Genomic DNA, 19,343 nt, shown 5'->3' with positions numbered 1-19,343 from the left:
TTTCCAGAATTCCACAGTGGGGTTGTTTCAGTGGCCTACAGTGGCAGATTGCTTGATGATGCACTGTTTATTGGCTTCTACTCCTCCTTTGTCTCACTTCTTCACTCTGACAGGAAACTACCAGCTTTTCACAGACTCACATCCCCCCAGTAAAGCTGTTTGCATTCAAATCCTGATCTCACAGACTTCTGGATAAATGCAAACTAGCACAGTTATTATTAGAAGTGGTCCTATGGAACAAATGCTGAGATTGGGATTTTGAAATTAAATCACTCACAAAGCCAATGGCAACAGGCCCCATTGCTGGTGGTAAGTGATAACTGTGGCATACAGTAATATCACAATTACCAAGACTTTCACCTGAGATGATTTAAGTTGATCTTGCGGTAGAGATTGTGCAATGATCTAGTCAGAATAAGAAAAATAAGACATTTATAGATGATGCAATACAGAATTGTACACCTGAAATCTATGTAACTTTACTAACAATTGTCACCCCCATAAACTTTAAAAAAAAAGAAATGAAAAATAAGACATTGTTGCAACCCTCAATGAATAGCTTGGTTAGTGGCACTTCACAAAATGTAAACAAATATATGAACAAAAAATTAGACTTGGAATAATGGTGCCCTGTAGCATGGATCATGGGTAAACAAAAAGGAAGTTATTAATTCTAACCAAGGGGATCAGGTTTAGGCAAAAGATAACATAGATAAATCTAATTATTAAGATTCATGTAAATGATTATGGCTGAGTTGACAATTCTACACATAACATGAACTCTTTGTCAGGTAAATCACAAAGTAAAAGAACAATGAGTTATCAGAACTGACAATAAGCTGGCTAAAACCATTCTAAATTATTAAGAAACATTACTTTATAATATAGATTTACTTCCATTATTAACAATGAACTTGCCAATTTATAATGTACCTTGGTATATTAGCTAATGACTATGATTAGCACAACATTTAAAAAGTAAATACATAAACCAAAATAAATCTCTATGATTTTCTTTGCAATAGTAATAGTCACATGATAATCAATGGAAGGCTTCGAATTTTTCACTAAATGGAATAAACAGTGTTTTTGAATGTTGTTTACTAACAGAAAAAGGACAAAAGTCACATTCCATTGAGAAAATACTTGTTTTCTGCCACTGTAAAAATAGCTAAAATGAGCAAAATGATGATAAATAAAACACATTCCATATCAACAAATTATATTGAAAAGTACGTAGAAATAATTTCTGATTTGCAAGTCAAGTGATAGAATAAATTATGTCTTGTGGGAAGAAGTTTTGCTTTATAGAGAGTATGGATGACTTTAATATTTGTATATCAAGAAGTTTCATCAACTGTAATGACTCTTAAAATAAAAGCAATGTCTATGACAAAAATGAACATTAAGACATGGGTTAAGTGGTAAATTTGACTGGAATTAAATAAGGACTTGGTTGTAAGTGACAGGGATGTCAACCAATTTCAAATTGATTCATGAAATCTTTGTTGGCAAGTTATTAAAATAGACATGAAGCCTGTGGTGCAAAGGACTGTTTCCCCAAAAATAAGACCTAACCAGACAATCATCTCTAATGCATCTTTTGGAGCAAAAATTAATATAAGACCTGGTCTTATATTACATTATATAAGACTTGGTAGTATATTATATACATTATATTATATTATATCATATCATACTATATTATATTAAAGAGCTGGTATTATATATTATACTATACTATATTATATTATATTATATTATATTATATTTTATTATATTATATTATATTATATTATATTATATATTCTTATATATATATTATAGACCAGGTCTTATATTAATTTTTGCTCCAAAAGTCTCATTAGAGTTGATTGTCTGGCTAGGTCTTATTTTCAGGGAAACATGGCACACAGGATCATCCATATGATTAATTTTGTAAAAGCCACACTTTGTAAAATAAGAATTTATTTTAATATTTTACAGTAAAAATGATAATGATTATGAAACTATTTTTTGCCATATAGATATTCTCCGAAAATCTCATACAGGTTACTTACATCAAAAAAATAATTATTACCCTTTTCATGAGCATAAAAGTGTTAGCTGTTCCATTAATGTATGTCACATTTTAAATTATTTAATAAAATTTATTTTAACTTTATATTAAAAATTTCTACTTTCTGAATATGTTCATATTGTATATAATATATGCTTTTAGTAGTAAATTTATTGACATATAGATCAATTTTTATATTGTAGATGTTGTCTTCAGAAAAGTTAGGAGATTATTAATTATATATATATAATTAGTTAAATATAAAAGTTTAGATTACTAATCTAAAAAATTACCCACAAATTGTTAGATGGAAGGTGAGAGGATAGCTTGGGAATAATGTGAGGGAAAGTAGGAGTCCATTAAATCAGATGTCTACACTTATGATATCACGACCAATCAACCACACTCTCATGCTTATTTTAATCATGCCAGTGCTCAGGGACAACAATAGCATATCATAGGGCCACATACAAGTGTCATCATCTCTCCTGGTCATGCTAGGGCAGCAGCCTCAGAGTTTTAACAACTCCCACTGAAATTTGGATTCCCAGAGCTCCAACAATCTGCCTCCAAAGTAGTTCATATCTTTATAAAAGAGGCAGAAAATAGCCTGCAGAATCGCAGAGAGTGAAAGGTAGATATTTAGTATTAAACAATCCTGAGAACATATTGCTCCTCACACTGAGCCTGTAGAATAGGTAAGTGAAAATGTTATAGAGAACTAATTCTTTAGACGTTTTATATATACTGTTGTCTGATAATTATGTCGCTCTAGATCGTAAACTTTCTAAACATAGGGCATTGATTAATTCTGTAGAAAAACAGTGCAGTTAATTACAACATAAAGGGATTCCAACAAACTTGTTAAATCATATCTCCTAAGGAATTCACATTGAACATACGAATTCAATTAACACTTAATAAATCGACCATAAATATATATTCCTTTAATTTTGGAGGCAATATGTATGGTGCATTTGTATGAGCCCAGATTCTGGTGTCAGACTGACTGGGCTTGATACCAGCTTTGATCCTTCTTAGCTGTGTAACCATGAGTAAGTCATTAAATACTTCTATGCCATAGTTTCTTATAGGCAAAATGAGGATAATAACAATACTTGGGATTATGAGCATTAAATGTGTTAATGTGAAACATTTAGAACAGAGCTTAGCACATAGTAATTGTTACTGATCATTTTTGATCACACCAGATCCTATGAACAATGTCTAAAAAGCTAAGATGATTTTAGTGTGATATATTACAACCAAAGCAAAATCTGCATATTAGGATTGAATCATTTCCCTATTTATTTCTAAACCACCACAAACATACATTTACACACAACATACATACACCTCACTGTGAGGAATGGTAATACAAGGATTAGAGAAAACAAGTTCAAAAGGATCTGAGGTTGAGCCCATATTTTTTGAAATTCTCAATACACTACACAACAGAAACTAAAAAGCAAAATTATTTTTTACAGATTTTTATTTAAAAATAGCTAACATACAATATTATATTAGTTTCAGTTGTACACCATAGTTATTCAACATTTATATACCTAAAGAAGTGATCGCCCTGATAAGTCCATTAACCATTTGACACCACACCATGCCATCACAATATTATTGACTATATTCCCTGTGCTGTATGTGCATTACATCCTCATGACTTATTTATCTTATACCTGGAATTTTGAACCTTATTCCCCTTCACCTTTTTCCTCCTTTTTAAAATTTTTCAATTACAGTTGACATTCAATATTATTTTATATGAATTTCAGGTGTACAGCATAGTGGTTAGACAATTATATAATTTACAAAATGATCCTTCTGACTAGTTTAGTACCCACCTGGCACTACACAGAGTTATTACCATAGATTGACTCTATTCCCTATGCTTTATTTTACATCCCCATGACTATTTTATAACTATCAATTTCTACTTCTAAATCCCTTCACCATTTTCACCCTAACTCCTAACCCCCTCCCAACTGGCAACCATCAGCTTGTTCCCTGCATCTGTAAGTCTGTTTCTGTTTTGTTTGAAAAGCAAAATTATTTTTAATGAATTTGAAGACTCTCTTCAATGTATAAATTAGCCTCTAATCTTGTGTGTGTGTGTGCACTTGTTTGTTCATGTGTTTCAGAACCATAAAATGACCTTTGTAAATTCCTCAGAGATATAGGACAGTTTAACTCCCTCATCTTCCAAATCCTATTTTTCTTATATATTGTGATAACATAATCTCCAAGGGTACAGAAAATAATAACAAAATAATAAAAAGTGAAACAAATACTACTTTAACTACTTACCTAATTTTTCTACATGAGCAAATTAGTGACAAAGTTAAGATCAATTGACAAAAGAGTATCATGATAGAATAAAACAATAGAAAATGAAACTTCCACTCCTTCAAATGTTCTTTAATTACTGTATGAGTATAATTATAAGAATATTGTTTCAAAGTGACGTGACCCATAAAATAATCTCAAATTATAAACAATGATGTGCTGATATGGTTAAGATTATATGCTCTCATACCAACAACTATTATTCATTAAATAGAACTACACTGATGTTAACTGTGCTTTTTTTTATTCTCTTTGTATAAAAGAAGTTTTGGGATTTTTCTGAGTTGAGTAAATGGATCTTAAGAATGGATCTCTAGTGACTGAGTTTATTTTACTAGGATTTTCTGGACAATGGAAACTTCAGATTTTCTTCTTTGTGACATTCTCCTTGGTCTACGGTGCTACTGTGTTGGGAAATATTCTCATTCTGGTCACAGTAACATTTAGCTCCATGCTTCATTCGCCCATGTACTTCCTCCTTGGAAACCTTTCGTTTTTAGACATGTGTCTCTCCAGTGTCACCACACCCAAGATGATCACAGACTTCCTCACTGAACACAAAACCATCTCCGTAGGAGGCTGCATGGCCCAGATGTTCTTTATGCACTTCTTTGGGGGTGCTGAGATGACTCTTTTGATCGCCATGGCCTTTGACAGATATGTAGCCATATGTAAGCCCCTGTACTATAGGACAATCATGACCCGCAGGTTGCTGATTGGGCTTGTGATACTTTCATGGATAATTGGTGTTATACACACCATGAGCCAAATGGTATTAACAGTGGACTTGCCCTTCTGTGGTCCCAATGTCATAGACCACATATTTTGTGACCTTCCCCTTGTGATTAAGCTTGCTTGTATCGAAACATACACCTTGGAATTATTCATCATTTCTGACAGTGGGCTGCTCTCACTCATCTGTTTCATCCTCGTGCTTGTGTCCTACACTGTCATCCTGGTCACTGTACGGCAAAGATCATCTGGAGGGCTATCCAAGGCTCTGTCCACACTGTCCGCACATATCACTGTAGTCACCCTGTTCTTTGCACCTTGTATCTTTATCTATGCCTGGCCATTCAGTAGTTTTTCAGGCAATAAAATCTTTTCTGTATTTTATGCTGTGATCACACCCTTACTGAATCCTATTATTTACACACTGAGAAATCAGAAAATGCAAGGGGCCATGAGACAATTATGGTTCGTACATGTTGGCTCCACACAGAACTTCTAGATTTTAGCACTATATAATTAATACAACTTTCAAATACTAAGCTAACAGAATTTGAATAGATTATATGTAATACATGGTTTCACTCTTTTTATGTTAAAATCATAACCAGTACAGAAAAAAGTTAATAAAGTATTTTTAATTCATATAATGCTGTTATAGCACATAATGAAAATTAGTGGCCTGTAGCCAAATTGACATATGTAGTCATTGAGTACTTTTACATAGACAATCAATATATATTTACTAGTGAAGAAATAAATATGAAAAACATGTGGTGAATACTATTAGAGATGATTTTAATAGATTTAGACTGTTAATGACATTTATAAACTTATGTTATCATTAAGTGAGGTACATCATGATTGAAATAATGTTAACAAAAATAGGAAAAATATGATTGTAATCTCTTGAACCAATGAGACAAAAAATAAGAATAAATAATTAAATGTGACAGTATAGTGAATGTAAGATGCCAGAGTAAATGCATGATATCAGAGGGGGAAAAAACACTGGAAGGACAACTTCAATAGAACTATAAAGAACAGCCTCGAAACCATAAGCTGCCTGAAATATTATAAGTATGCAGAGTTGACTTTCAAACCTCCATAAATAAAAGTAGAAGCATACTTTTTGATTTTATGCAATATACCATGTAACTTTTTCTTTCCAAGTGCTTTATATAAAACTACAGTTAAATTTGCCTCTTTTAGGCTTGTAATCTTTACTTATAGAAAAGGGTTATATATATATATATATATATATATATATATATATATATATATATATATATATATATATATATAATTTAGCAGTTATAAGCTAAATTTGATTAGCTTGTGAGTATTGAGGAGGGGAACATGTATGCTAAATTGGGAATCCCATATTCATTGTTGGTTAATTAATCTTAAATATTGTCTCCCAATTCAAGGCAAAATATTTCTTGCCTGCTCTAGGCAATAGCTTTGTAATTGATCCTAAACCACCACACAAATTCTTTCCTCCATTCAATGCATTCTCTACAAGCATCCAAGTGATGTCATTAAAATACAGTTTAGTAACACAGAATTAACTGTGTGTCATAGAAAACCACGAAGAAGCTTAACCTCTTTATTTTAGCTCTTCTTCAGAAAAAATAAATATTATTTTTACCATTTCTTAAGCACCTACTATGTCTTGACAAGACTGCCAGTTTTGTAATGGAAATTATTATGCTGCTTTGAATTCTGTTGACAGAAAGATAAGATTTAGTATGGTATGAGTGTACAGATGAATTTTTGGATTCAATCGTTACGGTGTGAGCTGGAATTCAAGCAGTCTAGTTTTGTCCAAATGTCAAAACCATAACATCTGGCACTGATATGCAGAAATTTTTGTATAAACTCTTTTCTTTTAACATCTTGCACTGATATGTAGAAATGTTTGTATAAACTTTTGATATCTAAGAGTACATTCCTTGCATATCACAGTTATTTTGAATACTGTCTAATTCTTATCAAGTAATAGATATACCAGTGCAAGGTGATTTAGACTCCTCAGCCCAAAAAAGGGCATTCTCTAGCTATACTAAATAAAGTATAGACAAATCTGAAAAAACAACAGTTCTCAATGTTTCTTTCTTGAATAAAACTGTCTTCTGGCATTAAGACTTCGGTTTGTATCCTTAACTGGTCTTCCAAAGCCTACATAAGATGGCCTGCCCTTGGAGTGTTGCTCCAACCTACCCCTTCTCATTTGTTAGAAACACATTGACTTTCTTTCAAGTTCTCCAAAGTATCAGTATCTTTTTTTTTTTTAATTTATTGGGGTGACAATTGTTAGTAAAATTACATAGATTTCAGGTGTGCAATTCTGTATCACATCATCCATAAATCACACTGTGTGTTCACCACCCAGAGTCAGCTCCCCTTCCATCACCATACATTTGATCCCCCTCACCCTCATCCCCCACCCCCCAACCCCCTTACCCTCTGGTAACCACCAAATTACGTTCCCCAGATTAATTTTCAAACCCATGGCCATCCTGTGGTCACCAACTGCCCTCCAATCAGTATCTTTTTAACTTAGGACTATTTCCAGGCTGTTCCCTTCATCAGGAGTGATTTTCTATCACCTCTTCACCCAGCTAACTCTCTTTTAGAGTATAGAACCCAGATAAAAATACTACATTTTAGAACACCTTTCTGATAGTCCTTGGCCAGTTTAGGTTTCTTTATTTTACTCATTTCCATCTTTTGCATAAATTATGGTAGTAATTATGTACTCGTGTAATTATAGGTTAATATCAGCTTTGTCTTTAGGCTATAAGTTCCATATATCTTTATTATCTAGCACACATATTGGTACACAGTAGTTTCTACATACTTATTGAAGGAATTTAATAAGATGAAATAACTATATTCTAGCAGAATATTACTCAATTGGACCTATAACTAACAAATATGTACCTCTATTGTGGGATATTATCTGTTAAAAAGATAAGAGTACATGAGAGCATAAGGTGTTTCAACAATTGAATTACACAGATTAGAGTCTTTTAATTAATTCAAGAGAATAAATACATGAAAAAATTTAAGGCAAATGGAAGAGAAGAAAAAAGTTCAGAATATTTGCTGAAAAAAGTTACATTAAACTCTATCTCTACGTAGTAAACAAAAAAGTCTCAGTCTTACATTACAGCACATCCTATATTAAAGGAATCATAATCATTTATAAGGTGAAATATATATCCAGTGGTGGATGAAATTATACTCCATTTGATAAAGCACTATGTAAGATTTTTGTGTCTAGTAATATAGTATACTCAAGAGTCTGAACCCCTCTGTTTACAAAACATCTTAAATTACTAGAATCACTTAAAATAACTTTTTAAGTCTATTAAAGATGTTAAAAGAAAGTAAACATCATGGCTGAGGCCCAGTATGAAGTTTGAACTTCATTACAGGAAGGTAAACCAGCACTGAACCACTGCCTACTCTGAGAACATCTACAGAATACCATTGCCTAGAGATCCTAAAAACCTGGGAGAGGAGTGTGGACTGGGCTTTGAGCCTGAACAGAGATGGAGATTCATGGGAGGCCATGCTGAGGGATCCAATTATGAATAAAAGAGAAAATCTAAATAAAGGCTGCCTAACAGAAGCAAATAGAAAACAAAAATCTATCTCAAACTGGATTCTTGGAGAAGATGAAAATAAATGCTTTCCTAACAGGTTTTGGCTTGTCATTAGATTCTTTGTACATTCCATCACATCAAGGTGAGAATTTACTTTTTTAACTTGCTACTTAAGGGTGTAGGTTCAGACATTTGGCAGAAGTAAACACAAATATTCACTGAAAAAAATGCTCCTTGAAAGCACGCTATTCTGAACTCTCACAGAAAGGTTTTAAAACTAAAAACTTACAATAAAAAAAAAAATCACAAGATAAACAAACAATAACCCAGCATAAATGAATCAGGAGAAAGTGAAAAGACAATGCACAAAATGGAAGAGAATACTTAGAAATCATCTATCCGACAAGGGACTTAACTCATAAATAACTCTTACAATTCTAGAATAAAAAGGCAAATAACTCAATTAAAAATGGGCAAAGGTTCTAAATAGACATTTCCAAAAAAGATATACAAATAGCCAATAAACACATAAAAAGATGTTCAATAGCATTAGTCACTAGGGAAATACAAATCAAAATCACAGTAAGATATCACTTCATACCCACTAGAATGAGTATAATAAAAAGACAGACAATAACAAGGAGCACCTGGAACCCTCATATATTACTGATGGAAGGTAAATTAGTGCAGCCATTTTGGAGAGAATTTTGGCAGTTCCTCAAAATGTTAACTGTAGAATTACCAGGTGACCTATCAATTTCACTCCAAATATATACACAAAAGAAATGAAAACACATGTCCACACAAGAATCGTTATAGCAGCTTTAATCATAATAGTCAAATAATTAAAACAACCCAAATGTTCATTAAGTAAGTTGTTTTCAAAGAATTTACATTTGCTACAGATGGGTGGGAGCAGTTCTATGATAGGAGCATCATCTGTAAGGGAGAAATATTTACTGCTTTTGATTTGGTTACAGGCAACAATTGTGGAAGCTCATGCATATGCAGAATGCAGTGCAATCCCGTGGTGGGCTGCTAGATGCCTGGGTGTTGATTCAAAGCTCCAACACATATTCAGGAATGTGAGCATTCTTTTGTCATCTGGCCCCCCAGCTATTAACAGACTAACTGTTCTTTTTCTCTTATTCTCCAGCGGCTGAAATTTAATTTAGAACATCTCAGAATTTGTTTCTTGTCAGTACGCTTCAAATACATGTTCAAAAGGGAAAAATAAATGTACATAAAAATTTACTTATATAGTCACAGTTTTGAAATTTACACAAGAAATTAAGTTTCCTCTCTTGTAGCATGGGTTATGGATATCTCTATGATGGGTAGATTTCTCACTGAATATAATATTTTACTTTTAAAAAGAATGTTTATGAAGCATATTTCCTATGCAAAAATTAGATGTAGGTTTAAAAGAGTATGGTTTTTTTCCTATCACTGATCTCATCTTGTCTGAGTCATTTCTATGTTATTAAATTGCAATACTATTCATAGCTACTCCATCTAAAATCTTGAGTTATTCCTGATTCCTCTTCTCAGACATATCTACCAGCCAGTCCAAATGTCTCTACCATCAAAATACATGTCAAGTTCTCTTTATTCGTTCTACTAGCACCTCCTTCTCCCACTCTCCCCCAGGCTAAGTTCCCAACACCACTTGTGCATGTTACTACAAAATCTCCAAACTGTTCTTGTTTACACTTGCCTTCCTCAAATTCATTCTCTACACAGTAGCCAGAGTGACCTTCAGATTACAAAAGTCCCCATTATAATTACACACTTAGAACAATGATCAAATGTCATATCCTGTGCAACATCTGCCTACCTCTCTGATGTTGCTGGCACTTTTCCTCCATTTGCCCACCACCCTCTCCCCACCACGGTCTCCTTTCTGTTCCTTAACACACCAGTTCATTCCTCCTCCATGGTCTTAGTTTTTGCTCTTCTTGTTGCCAGGAATGCCCTTCCCACAGGTCTTCCCATGGCTACATTTTTGTAGTTATTCAGACCTCAGCTTACATGTCACCTCCCCAGAAAGCACTTTTCTAATACTCAATCTAAAAGAATACCTTACTTGTCTCCATTCATTCTCCAGCATATCACTGTTACAGTCTTTCATTCTCTGACTTTTTTTTTTCCTATTTTCATTGCTCTTGGCTGGCTCTTTCCACTAGAATGTCAAATCCTTCAGACCAAGAATCTTGGGTATCATAATCAGTGCCGAATTGCTCACCCACCTACACAATAAGCCTTCCAAATGAAACACTCAAAACGTTTTGTGACATAAAAAAATATACATTTCCAACTTTTCAAATTGGGAACTGAGAAAATTTGTAACATAATCCCAAGAAACAACCATCATGGGTAGAGCCAGGACTACAATGTTGTCTTTTAAGTTCCATTCTTATGGCATTTTCACCATTACTGGATGCCTTGTTTAGTAAACTAGCACAGGTCAATCTGAGATACTCATTAACACACACACACACACACACACACACACACGCACACTCCTTTTTAATGCTATAATGTTGCCAAGGATAAAAAAAATTCTCAGCAGAGAAGAGAGGTCTACTGTGAACTAGTAGTTAAGATTTCAGTATTACTTTTAGTCAGTTCTAAAGCATTGTAAATTCTGACAAGTGAGATCCCTGGGAAGTCCATAATTATTATCAACTGGCCAAATGATTCTCCAGCTAATCCACCAAAAGAAAACAGTTTATTTGGAAAAAGAAAAAGAAACAAAACCAAGGAGTGTGTGCACACTCGCTGGCCAGTCTTGGCCACCAGCCACCCACGTGGGAGGAAAAAAGGAGCGCAACATGGCTCCCCCCTTTATTCGCATCCCCTCCCCGGAAGTTACCATAGAGTTCAACAGGAAGTCAAGACTAGAGAGTTAACAAAAGGGCCCAGATCCACCCATAGTCCTCCCATCTCTCTCGTTAAGCATCTTAAGATGCCAGTTCACTTTTAACATTATATAAAAAACAAACACAAAATACAAAAGACTTTGCATTTCCAAAGGTCTATCATATTTCCTCTCCCCCTTCTCTCTCTCTTCCCATTCCCCTTTTCTCCTTTCTCTGTATCTGTATGTGTGATTTTGAGGTATGTGCATCTCTGTGGCTGTAGTCTCTTCATTTTTTCTCTTATTTTTTTCCATGTGTGTCTTTCCATTTCCCCCCCTTTGTTCTCTCTTTTCCAATTATTTTATATTTCTTGCTTTCTGTCTTTCTGGGAATTTATCTTACAGATACACTTTCATTCATGCAAATTGACATATATTCAAAGTTATTTACTTGCAGCACATATTTGTAGAAAAAAATTACAAATGACATTTTCTCCATCTCTTGATCTCTTTCTTCCACTTTTCAACATCTCCCATGCCTCTCCATCTAAACTGGACATAACACTTGAATAAAAGTATACTTGATTGTATATTGTGTTTCTTTTATAAATGTTGTTATTTTCATTTTAATGTGACTCAGATTTATCCCATCTTTTATTTTAATGTATAACAAAAAAACTAAGTAAAATGGATTTTTTGTATGATTAAATACTTTTCTTTGCAATATTTTTTAATTAAAAAAACAGAAAGGTCTTCATTTTGCTATAGCAGAACATAGGAACTACATGTTCAAAAAAAGTGAGTCGCTATGAAGATCACAACAGAGTACTTCTTCTTTTATTTGAGAGGGCACAGTACTAGAGGAACTAGTCTATAAAACACCAAGAAATTCTCTTACTTAAGGAGAATTATTCCTAAAAAATCTTTTTTGAGCATAATATATTCTCTCTCTACCTAGGTCTTCTGCCCAGAAATATGCAGATACTAACATACTTACCATTGACTTAATCTTACTACTTAACTACTTATTAACATCAATGCCTTCTCATCACTTACATGAATTGTTTAATAAGATCTAAAATAACCTCCCCAGGCTTAACTACTTTTGTTATGCTTACCAAATATATGTGCCATTCCATTATCACTGTTACTGATAAAATGTCAAATTCAAAATCTAACATGACCCAGTGGGTTCACATGTTTTGAATATTTAATCCTTAAAATGTTTTTGTATTTTTCCTTTTCTAATCCTGGCTGACATTCTAATAATTAGCACCAGAAGTATTCTCTGCAGTCTTAAGGTTGCTGTAAAACCCCAAGGCGTATTCCCTATTGCATCACAAATTAGTAGAGTAAATTTCAGAATTATCAATATTCCACCACAAGAATATATATTTAAGGAAAAAATCTGGAATAACCCATAATCTCCTTTTCATCAGAAGAAAGAGGATAGCCAATTGTTTGAGAGTAGCATTGGACCCCTGACAAGGTGAAATGTTGGGTCATTCTTTGTATTTAAAGAAAGTAAGAGGAAGAAGAAATTTAAAAAGAATCATACTATCTGTCTTGGACATCTGATGCCTTAAAATGAATGAGAATAGGACAATGCTGCAGAAACAGAGAAAGGGTAAGATCTAAACTCAGGTATGTAAGATCTATAGCATTTTCTACCCGGTCCCTCAAATATTCCTCCTATCACATCCTCCTGATGCTTAATGTTATTTTAAAGAAGCTAAAACCTTAAATGGCATAATATAATAAATGAAAATGCCAATATCTTTGGAAGATTCACCATCTGGATTTACATTTGGATATTATACATATAACTAATTTTTCCCCATGATAAGTCAGAAATAAAAAGGAAGAGGAAATCAGAAATCACAAGTCGGAAATGGTAGGCTGAATCTCAGAGAAAAACTTCAGTGACTTCACAATGTTGCAAATCTTTTTGTTCACATACCCAGCTGGCATGAGTTTCTTCTCTTGCATATGGTCCTAGCAAACACCAATATAAGGCTTAGAGTTAGGGATCTTAAAACAAGAAAGACTTACTTCACAAACCATAGATGAGTTAAATCAGAAAAATTTGCATGGACCCTTCCTTGTACCTCCACACTTTCACCCAGAAGTGACTCAGATTTAATGGTCACCACCATTCCCTGGGATTACTTCCAGGGCAATGACAAAAGATCTACTGACACAGTGTCTATGTATCATTTCTATTAGAATTTGTCCAATCATTGAATGTATTCTTAGTTCAGTTTAAGTAGATATGAATTGACTGCTAATCATCTCATTTGAACTTTATATCAACCTGCAGAGTAGAAAGCGTGGATATATTATTTCTCTTTTATAGATTTAAAAAAATATATTTTAAAAAACTAACTTGCTTAAGGTTATACAATTATTAAATTACAGAAATAGTAACTTAAATAAGATAGAATAATTCCCAAACCAGGGCTCTTTCTATAACATTCATGATATTGTTTAAAACCTTAGAATATTAATGGACAATAGAGATCTCCATCATATAATTTAACTGTCCCATATATTTGATAAGCAATTGCATGAAGATTTGTGCTTGAATGAAGTTTTATATAATCCTCAACCTTAGTATCAATTAAATATTTTTGATATTCTTCAGCCTTATACACATTTTTCAAAATTTATAGAACTACGTAACAGTATACTTAATAACTTAAAATATAGAATCAAAACAGCGCCAGAAACCACACTGTTATTTTCAGACTTTCATTTACTATATTCATCTTGGCAGGGGTGGTATTAAGGAGATTTATTTTAAAGCAGAAAGATAAGTCACTTCATTTTATCAGAATGAGTTATAAAGGACAAAATATGTGAGAGAATGTGAAATAACTAATGTGTGGTTGAGACTGAGCAAATTTCCAAGAGGATAATATTCAGGAGGAAGGCTTAGCACTGAAGAGCAAGTTAAGCAATATCTATCTGTAGAGAACTTCATTGGAATGGAACACCTAGGAAGCACCTACAGTGTTCACTCCACTGGAATGAGAAAAACAGTCTATTGTCTCAGAATTAACGGAAAGACAGGTATTGAATATAATGAAACAGAATACATGTAGATAACAAAGTGAAAAATATTTAAGACTGAAAGAATGTGGGCATATGAGAGAAAGAAGAAAAAGAATGATAAGGAAGAGAGCAATGGGGAAGGAAAAGCAAGGGACATGATAAGGGAGAGAAATTGGAATCAAAATAAATGAACAAAAGAAGCTAAGTCAAAAGAACACATAAGGGGATATATAGATGATGTATTATAGAAATGTACACTTGAAACCTGTATAATTTTACGAACCATTGTCACCCCAACAAATTTAATTTAAAAAAAAGCCAGATACTTACCCTTACATCAGTTGCACATATTTGAAATTCACTGGCTTGTGAAAAAAAAAATCAGAAGAAGAATTGAGAAAACGTTTCTGAAAATAGAATTAGTAGGAAGAGATTGGGAAAATACGAAAAATACAAAAGCAAGGGGACACGAATGGGGAGAGATGAAATAATGAGATGCTGGGATGGTGATCAGGTCCCCACACACCTGGCATTAGGAACTGGGCTGATCGGCACGCTCAGTGTTGCCAAATAGAACAAATGTTACTAACCAAATGCGTGTTGTGTGTCTGCACTCTGCGAAAGGGGACGGATATGGGCACCCTCTCTACCTGTGCAACTTTAGTGCCACATGTGTCTTCATATCAATTTAAGTAACAAGGAAGGTTAGAAATGAAAGCATTCAGGTCTCTACCTTAGCCTACACTGACAATACTTCTTTGCCTTTCCTTACTACATAGAACAAAAAGCTTGTCCCTTTGAGAACCATTGTTTTGGACTTTTTTTGTTTTTTCCAAAATGTAGTTTGGGACAGAGTAATGTCCATCTGAGGCATATCTTTCTTCAGTCTCTGTGATGAGCACAATTTGAGAATCACCAGAACAGAAGATATGTAAATGTGAATAGGAGAAAAAAAGTGGATTAAATACGTTAGTGGTATGGTATTCCATCCATTAGTAACAAGACAGGGAATAGACATGGATGATAGAAAATAAAAGCAAAAGGAAAATGGAAGAAACTGTAACTCTCGAGAGTGCTGCCTGTGTCTGGAATTGTCAACCCAAAGAAGCATGAAATAACTGAGGACCTGGAACGCACCCAACGTAAGAATAGGTAATGAGAGCTATTGATTTACTTTGATTTACTTCACTAAGAGCAGGTTTCTATAGAAACAATGAGGAATGAATGTGGAGGTCAACAGGTACCTGAGTGGGTAAAAGGCAGAAGGAAGCTCAGCTCCTAAACTAATTTGAAGATCACCAAAGATATTTTTTTTCCTATTTCAATTTGCTTCAACTCACTATGTGTGTGTTTACACATGTGAATATGTATTTATATGCACAAATATGTGCCCATGTGTTACAAATTCCTCTTCCATAGTATTTGGCTGCTAGTTACAAATGTTACTAACGAAATAGAATAAATGTGTTGATGTTTCCTAATAGTGTGCCCTAAAACACCAGCGTATTGCTTAAATTTCCTATGAGTTCAGTATGGACTTTTTAAGTTTGATTTTTCTTTATTCTTTCTTTTCTCTCTTCCTAACTCCTCTTTCTAGGGATACTACCAATAATTTCTGTCTAATTTCAGTCTGGAATTTTTCCCTCTCCAGTCTTCCCCGCCACATTCAATAGCACTTAAAAAATTTTTTATTGAGATACAATCAACATATGATAAAACTTACCATTTAAAGTGTGTAATTCAATGATTTTAAGTAAGAAATCTCATATTCATTAGCAGTCACTCCCAATCCTACCCCTAGTCCTAGGCAACCACTCTTCTATTTTCTGTCTCTGTGGATTTGCCCTGTCTGGATATTATGCACACCTTGAATTATACAATATGTGGTCCTTTGCTACTGGCTTCATTCATATAGCATAATGTCCTTGAGGTTCATCCATGTTGTAGCATGTGTCAGTACTTCATTCCTTTTTTATTGCTAAATTGTATTACATTGTATCTATAACACTTTTGAAAAATAAATATTGCATATAATTAAAAATCAAGGAAAATATTGTTGTATGTTAAATTATAGTATTTTGTTATAATTAGCAATCTTTAAGTTTTTAAATCACTCATTCCAACAGTCAAACATACACAGATATGACAATACCATATATGTGTGCTTATTTATAAAATGTTTCCACATTATAGTAATATAAAAATTTGAAAAAAAATCACAAATATAAAAAGATTTTAATTTATAATAATATAGAGAGAAGGTCCACTATTTTTATGCACCCTGATGAATTATCTTGTGCATTCTCTGGGGTGAACACACTCCCACTGAAGACCATTGTATAGCCTAAGCCTTAATTCTTGATGTCTCCAACATGAATAAAATTCATATGTAGACAAGATTATTGCCCAAATAGGGGAAATATTTACATAAGCAATATCATGATTAATTATCTAAGTACCTAAGTAATAAATTAACACCAATTGATGAGACACTAATTAACAATTTCCTAATCAGTTTAAACTCAAGAATACACACATTTTTTCCTGCCACTCACTAATGAGAACAAAGAAAACCTATTGCAAATTTAAGAATCTTGACTGCAGTTGTTTTCTTTTTCTCATCTGTCAGATGAGTATATTAGACTATATGTTTTATATGGCCAGTTCCAGCCCTAGTATGCTTTGATTTTATTAGTTGAGATAGTCCAAATATTTTATGTATTCTCATAAATTCTATATCACATAAAAACATTTGTGGGAAGAATACCATTGGCTATCATTATGAGATCTGAGGAAGAAGCAGATTATAAATACATGGTGAGTAAATAAGAATGGATTAGCAGTAATAAAGATTTCAGATGTAGGAATGGGACCCAACTAGGGGTATAACCAGGGTAATACCTATGAGTTTGGAGAAAGGTAGGTCTCTTGAGATCCTGGTGGCCAGTTTGGAGGCAGGGTGCCAAAGCAGTACAAGGTGATGGCAACTAGTAGGCACAAATTGAGAAAACAAGGCACGTAGCTACAAGCCAGGAACTGGGTATTCTACAGGAACTGAAGGAAAGGAACACCTGCCAAACATTTTGCTCTGTGAGAATGAAAAGAAGGGACTAAAACCCAGCAACTAATTTAAACATTAGGGATAGTGCCCCACCACTAACAATAACAACAATGAAAATCAAATGAAACAAAAGCTGACAATTTTGATAATGGTTCTGTTTTAATCAGGAAATTTCTAATATACCATGTTTCCCCGAAAATAAGACCTAGCCAGACAATCAGCTCTAATGTGTCTTTTGGAGCAAAAATTAATATAAGACCCAGTATTATATTATATTACACTATATTAATTCTATTCTATTCTATTCTATTCTATTCTATACCAGGTCTTATAATAAAATAAGACTGGGTCTTATATTAATATTTGCTCCAAAAGACACATTAGAGCTGATTGTCTGGCTAGGTCTTATTTTCGGTACCCCTAGCAAAGTAGCCGAGTCCTACAGAAGCACTTAAATGGGAAAAATAGTGTGGCTGTAAGAACAGTGTCTTAGGGGAATTGGAAAATGAAGTGTAGAAAGATTAACTCAAAACATAGGATAGTTACGAGGTGTAAGTTGTTTTTAGCTAAGGAATGTTGGATGTGGCAAATGTTTTTATCCAGAGAAGAGCTATGGAACAGATAAAAAGGTGGTTATACAGATAATATTTTGCTCATTGTGATTCTGCAGACTGAGGAGTGATGGAGAGAGAAAACAACACAGTTGTGACAGAATTCATCCTCCTTGGTCTGACCCAGTCTCAAGATGCTCAACTCCTGGTCTTTGTGCTAGTCTTAATTTTCTACCTCATCATCCTCCCTGGAAATTTCCTCATCATTGTCACCATTAGATCAGATCCTGGCCTCACAGCCCCCCTCTACTTCTTTCTGGGCAACCTGGCCTTCCTGGATGCATCCTACTCCTTCATTGTGGCTCCCAGGATGCTGGTGGACTTCCTCTCTGAGAAGAAAGTGATCTCCTATAGAGACTGCATCACTCAGCTCTTTTTTTTGCACTTCCTTGGAGGTGGGGAGATGTTCCTTCTTGTTGTGATGGCCTTTGACCGCTACATCGCCATATGTCGTCCTTTACACTATTCAACTGTCATGAACCGTAGAGCCTGCTATGCCCTGCTGTTGGCTCTGTGGCTTGGGGGCTTTGCTCATTCCATTGTACAGGTGGTCCTTATTCTCCACTTGCCCTTCTGTGGCCCAAACCAGCTAGATAACTTCTTCTGCGATGTGCCGCAAGTCATCAAGCTGGCCTGCACAGACACCTTTGTGGTGGAGCTTCTGATGGTCTCCAACAGTGGCCTGCTCACCCTCCTGTGCTTCCTGGGCCTTCTGGCCTCCTATTCAGTCATCGTTTGCCGTGTACGTGGGTCCTCCTCTGAGGGCAAGAACAAGGCTCTCTCCACATGCTCCACACATATTATCATTGTGTTTCTCATGTTTGGACCTGCCATCTTCATCTACACTCGCCCCTTCAGAGCTTTCCCAGCTGACAAGGTGGTTTCTCTTTTTCACACAGTGATCTTTCCATTGATGAACCCTGTGATTTACACACTTCGCAACCAGGAGGTAAAAGCTTCCATGAGGAGATTATTGAGTCGGCACATGGTTTGCTGA

General features: G+C 34.3%; 2 protein-coding genes across 2 annotated transcripts; both read left to right on the top strand.

Annotated features, from left to right (window-relative positions):
* The first annotated feature begins 4,709 nt into the window (after positions 1-4,709).
* Positions 4,710-5,648, top strand: LOC117023841 (olfactory receptor 4L1). Its single transcript, XM_033109036.1, has one exon. The coding sequence runs from the start codon at positions 4,710-4,712 to the stop codon at positions 5,646-5,648; it is 939 nt and encodes a 312-aa protein (XP_032964927.1).
* A 12,768-nt stretch (positions 5,649-18,416) lies between these two features.
* On the top strand, positions 18,417-19,343 carry LOC117023857 (olfactory receptor 4N5). The gene has a single exon (XM_033109061.1). It carries the CDS (start codon positions 18,417-18,419, stop codon positions 19,341-19,343), a length of 927 nt encoding a protein of 308 aa, XP_032964952.1.

The sequence above is a fragment of the Rhinolophus ferrumequinum genome, chromosome 6 (assembly GCF_004115265.2).
Source record: "Rhinolophus ferrumequinum isolate MPI-CBG mRhiFer1 chromosome 6, mRhiFer1_v1.p, whole genome shotgun sequence".
Taxonomy (NCBI): Eukaryota; Metazoa; Chordata; class Mammalia; order Chiroptera; family Rhinolophidae; genus Rhinolophus; species Rhinolophus ferrumequinum.
Note: the sequence above shows the minus strand (reverse complement) of the source record. Positions and strands in the feature narration are given on the sequence as shown.